The sequence below is a fragment of the Oncorhynchus gorbuscha genome, linkage group LG14 (assembly GCF_021184085.1).
Source record: "Oncorhynchus gorbuscha isolate QuinsamMale2020 ecotype Even-year linkage group LG14, OgorEven_v1.0, whole genome shotgun sequence".
NCBI lineage: Eukaryota > Metazoa > Chordata > Actinopteri > Salmoniformes > Salmonidae > Oncorhynchus > Oncorhynchus gorbuscha.
Genome location: NC_060186.1, coordinates 81,064,626 through 81,070,291, shown reverse-complemented (window position 1 = coordinate 81,070,291; position 5,666 = coordinate 81,064,626). Strand labels below are relative to the sequence as shown.

General features: G+C 49.8%; 1 protein-coding gene across 1 annotated transcript in view; it reads left to right on the top strand.

The window, feature by feature from the left end:
• The first annotated feature begins 983 nt into the window (after positions 1–983).
• Positions 984–5,666, top strand: part of xkr6b (XK, Kell blood group complex subunit-related family, member 6b) — a 117,540-nt gene continuing 112,857 nt past the window's right edge. The window contains exon 1 of the mRNA XM_046299463.1: positions 984–2,054. Coding sequence (XP_046155419.1) covers positions 1,459–2,054 — 596 coding nt within the window. The 5' untranslated portion in view covers positions 984–1,458. The remainder of the gene's footprint in view (positions 2,055–5,666) is intronic.

The following is a 5,666-nucleotide window of genomic DNA, read 5'->3' as shown; positions in this document are numbered from 1 at the left end:
TTGAAAATGAAACGAAAATGAAAGGATTTGTTTTTTACTAACTCCCTTTTTTTCTCTTGCTTTTTCTTAAAGACAAGACAATAAACCTCCAGATAAATGATCATTCATTTATAAGCCTGCATTTGACATTCTCTATATGTGCCACCAAGACGTGTCATCCGTACTCTTCGGGAGGTGGTTTGTCTAGAAAGTTCTATATGTCAAACTGCTGAAAGAATCAAACTACTGGCTAATGTAGTCCAAAGAGATAGGGAGAGAGAGAAAGAGAGGTGGAGGGGTGGTGGTGGTGGTGGTGGTGGTGGTGGTGGTGGTGGTGGTGGTGGTGGTGGTGGTGGTGATGGTGGTGGTGGTGGTGATGGTGGTGGTGGTGGTGGTGGTGGTGGTGGTGGTGGTGGTGGTGGTGGTGGTGGTGGTGGTGGTGGTGGTGGTGATGGTGGTGGTGGTGGTGGTGGTGGGGGTGGTGGTGGGGGGAGCAACAGGACCTATCATTTCATACATGTGACCAGAACACCGTGAGGGGTTAAATACACGCCCATTACAGCATTACATCATGCTGTCCGAAACACTAGGTGGCAACCACGTTTAGAGAGAGAGAGAGAGAGAGCGAGAGAGAGAGAGAGAGAGAGAGAGAGAGAGAGACAGAGAGAGAGAGAGAGAGAGAGAGCGAGAGAGCAAGAGAGAAGAGAGAGAGAGAGAGAGAAAGACAGAGAGAGAGAGACAGAGAGAGACAGAGAGAGACAGAGAGAGACAGAGAGAGAGAGAGAGAGAGAGAGAGAGAGAGAGAGAGAGAGAGAAGAGAGACAGAGAGAGAGAGAAATAGAGACAGAGAGAGAGAGAGAAAGAGAGACAGAGAGAGAGAGAATAGAGAGAGAGAGAGAGAGAGAGAGAGAGAGAGAGAGAGAGAGAGAGAGAGAGAGAGAGAGAGAGAGAGAGAGAGAGAGAGAGCGAGAGAGAGACAGAGAATTAGGTAGTCGTGGGACAGAGTGCGGAGGGACGGTCGGCTCGCGGAATACAGCCTTGCAGCTGGAAGAAGAAAGGAGAGGCAAATGGAGAGCCGCTGCAGAATGACGGAAAACACTGGATGATGAGGCTGTGAAAGGGCTAATAGACAATTATAATTATGTACAGGCAATGAATACACCAGCGTGGTAGTAGATTATATGATTTATCAGACTTGAATTTGCACCGCGTTGGCTTAACCCTTTGTAGCCAGGTGAGAAATAACAGCTGGGCTCCTACCTCCTCCTCTCTTCGGCAATAACGGATTAAACGGAGACAGGAGATGAGCTGCGTCCGTGACGCCGCCTGGACGCAATCCGGGGACCGACCGGGAGACGTCGTCGCACCGCCGCCCCACTTTTAGATGGCGCCCACATTTGGGGTGCACTCGGAATACAGGTGTCAGGGAAGTGTCGTCACGAACCCCGGAAGGCGTGAGCCGCTTCAGCGGAGAGCAAGATGGCAGCGAAATCCGATGGTCGGGGGGTCATCCGGGGATTCGCCCAGCTGCACAACCTGGACGAGGTGGTGGGGACCGGCGAGGGCGACCCGAGGGAAGGCAGCTCCTTTCACATCTGCCACTGCTGCAACACCTCGTCCTGTTACTGGGGCTGCCGGAGCGCCTGTCTGCATTACCTCCGAGGCAAGGGGAAGGGGAGAGGCGGAGGAGGAGGAGGGGACACAGTGCTGGGGCGGCCGCCACGGGAAGAGCGCCTCTGGCTGGACTGTCTGTGGATCATCCTGGCCCTGTTCGTGTTCTTCTGGGACGTGGGGACGGACCTGGCGCTGGCCATCGACTACTACCACAAGCATGACTACCTCTGGTCCGGACTCACCCTCTTCTTGGTGCTGGTGCCCTCGGTGCTGGTCCAGATCCTGAGCTTCAGGTGGTTCGTGCAGGATTACACCGGGGGTGGTCTGGGCTCTGTGGAAGGGCTGAGCAACCAGAGAGCTACGGCAGGGCTGAGTGCACAGGGAAGGGAAAGGTGCTGCCTGCTCTCTGTGTGGCTGTGGCAGACCCTCATACACATCTTCCAGATGGGACAAGTATGGAGGTAAGATCAACTGAAGGATGATGATCTTTCTGTCTGTCTGTCTGTCTGTCTGTCTGTCTGTCTGTCTGTCTGTCTGTCTGTCTGTCTGTCTGTCTGTCTGTCTGTCTGTCTGTCTGTCTGTCTGTCTGTCTGTCTGTCTGTCTGTCTGTCTGTCTGTCTGTCTGTCTGTCTGTCTGTCTGTCTGTCTGTCTGTCTGTCTGTCTGTCTGTCTGTCTGTCTGTCTGAGTGCCCACTGACATACCACCTGAGACCAAAGTGCAGTGTGTTACACCCACACTCTACACTCTTCCTACTCTTTCTCCCCACCCTATGAAACCTACCCCCCATCTCCTCTCCTCTCATCCTGCCCTCCACTGATTGCGTGTTTCTCTGTGACACCTGGGATAACCTCTGGTACATGATGAACAGTCTGAATCAGTCTGTCTGGTCTGATGTGCTGTGCCTGAAAATGGCCACTGCTTTCAACAATAGCCTGTAACGGCTTTTTCTGTCAAGCTTTTTCACACGAGGGATTGTTGTTTTGGGATCTGCATGCACCTTCCCCCATCACACCCCCACCTATAGGATGATAAGAGAACAAATGTGTACCCAGTCTCACATCACTGCTGCTCAATAGCTTAGACCCTCATGAGAACAATTGATGTCTCCTCCATTGTAGCCTAAGTGTGTGCCTCTCCATGCACCGTATGAGAGAGAGAGAGAGAGAGAGAGAGAGAGAGAGAGAGAGAGAGAGAGAGAGAGAGAGAGAGAGAGAGAGAGAGAGAGAGAGAGAGAGAGAGAGAGAGAGAGAGAGAGGTAGCCTGAAGAGGGTATGAGCCATGTCTTCCTGTGAGAGATGGAGTCAGGCTCAACGTTATAGTGCATGTTTAGGATTTCTAAGCGCCAATGCTCCACCCACCCGCCCTCACGAAAACAGCCTACACGACTCTGAAACCAGCATCTGCTTTCATGGCTACCACGACGTGTCGTCCCATAACCCCTCTCTCACAGACATGATGTCATCCAGCATCCAGTCCTTTGCGTCGCTGGCTCGGCGCTTCAGGTTTTCACCTTCCGCTGCTCGGCTATTACTCAAAAACGGAAAACGGAAAACGTCTGCCAGAGAGACCGTGTGCATCTGTCTCGGCTGGGCTACTCAAAGTGTACGTGTGGTGCGCGTAAATTTGTGTTAGCTGACGTGACATGCAGCTGGATAGTAGTAAACTGTGACAGCGTTGCTGTCTGTCCTTATTGCTGTGAACTGGCGCACTGAGCCGGGAGTCGAACCATAGATCCAGAGGTTCTCAGAATCAACAGCAGAGAGTTGTTGTTCTTTTGTTGAGTTTTTTAATTTTGGTGCAGACAGACGCAGTGCCTGACATTTAATGGGAAATGTAGCCTGGCTGTATCCACGATGGCTGTTTCTGTCTGTAGTGCGGTGCTATAAATCAGAGACTGGCAGCTCAGCTCCTTGAGATTAAAGGCATAAATGGTGACAATACAAAAGGTGTGTCTGTTGTATGTGGTCCTTCTGTAGCTCAGTTGGTAGAGCATGGCGCTTGTAACGCCAGGGTAGTGGGTTCGATCCCCGGGTGTGTGTGTGTGTGTGTGTGTGTGTGTGTGTGTGTGTGTGTGTGTGTGTGTGTGTGTGTGTGTGTGTGTGTGTGTGTGTGTGTGTGTGTGTGTGTGTGTGTGTGTGTGTGTGTGTGTGTGTGTGTGTGTGTGTGTGTGTGTGTGTGTGTGTGTGTGTTCACACTGGACAGCTGCCTCTCTTATCATCAGTCAGACTGACCCCCCAAAAAATATAAATGTAACATTTCAAAGATTTTACATTTCTGGGATCTTTTAATTTCAGCTCATGAAACACGGGACCAACAATTTACGTGTTACGTTTATGTTTTTTGCTCAGTATAATTTGAGTGTCTTCAATCCCCTAACAAATCTAAAGTCAAATAAATAAAAGAAAAAACACCCTCCCTGTCTGTGATTATAGTTCAGTCCCAACACATTATCACAGAAGTAGACCCTGTGGTGATACCATATTAGCCAAGGGCAGGGGATAGTATTTTGCTTCAGTCTTCTATTTGTGCCGCAGATACATTATTCTAATTTACTCTCTCTCTCCAAGAGATCTGTCAACCCCCTCTCTCTTTCACTTACACGCACGCACACACACACACACACACACACACACACACACACACACACACACACACACACACACACACACACACACACACACACACACACACACACACACACACACACACACACACACACACACACACACACACACACACACACACACACACACACACACACACACACACACACACAGGACATGGTTCCCTCCCTAGGTGTTACTACAACCAGTCTCTGTTAGTACTACCCACTCTACCTCAGTCTCTGTTACTACTACCCACTCTACCTCAGTCTCTGTTAGTACTACCCACTCTACCTCAGTCTCTGTTACTACTACCCACTCTACCTCAGTCTCTGTTAGTACTACCCACTCTACCTCAGTCTCTGTTACTATTACCCACTCTACCTCAGTCTCTGTTACTATTACCCACTCTACCTCAGTCTCTGTTACTATTACCCACTCTACCTCAGTCTCTGTTACTATTACCCACTCTACCTCAGTCTCTGTTACTATTACCCACTCTACCTCAGTCTCTGTTACTATTACCCACTCTACCTCAGTCTCTGTTACTACTACCCACTCTACCTCAGTCTCTGTTACTATTACCCACTCTACCTCAGTCTCTGTTACTATTACCCACTCTACCTCAGTCTCTGTTACTATTACCCACTCTACCTCAGTCTCTGTTACTATTACCCACTCTACCTCAGTCTCTGTTACTATTACCCACTCTACCTCAGTCTCTGTTACTACTACCCACTCTACCTCAGTCTCTGTTACTATTACCCACTCTACCTCAGTCTCTGTTACTATTACCCACTCTACCTCAGTCTCTGTTACTATTACCCACTCTACCTCAGTCTCTGTTACTACTACTACTACTCTCTGTTGTTACTCTGTTACTATTACTCATATTTTACACGACACACACGTTTGTTTACTCCAGACCACGTGCACATCGAGAGGAGAGTGTCAGTGGCAGTAAAAGACTGTGGAAGTCTAAAGTGACTCCCTCTCCTTTTGACCCCTCTCGTCTCGTTACGTTGACCCTCGTCTCGCCTCGTCCCCTGTCCTCTCCTCTCCTCTGCTTCCGTCTACTCTCGCCTCCTCTCATTTCCTCTCGTCTCCTCTCTTCTCATCTCCTGTCCTCTCCTCTCATCTTATCTCGCCTCCTCTCATTTCCTCTCGTCTCCTCTCTTCTCATCTCCTGTCCTCTCCTCTCATCTTATCTCGCCTCCTCTCATTTCCTCTCGTCTCCTCTCTTCTCATCTCCTGTCCTCTCATCTTATCTCGTCTCATCTAATTTCCTCTCGTCTCATCACCTCTCTTCTCATCTCCTGTCCTCTCCTCTCATCTTGTCTCCTCTCATCTAATTTCCTCTCGTCTCATCACCTCTCGTCTCGTCTCCTCTCCTCCCCTGCCCTCTCCTCTTCTCCTCCTCTCTTCTGCTCTCTTATTTTGGGGTTCCGGATCAGTGTGTAGATAAAGGA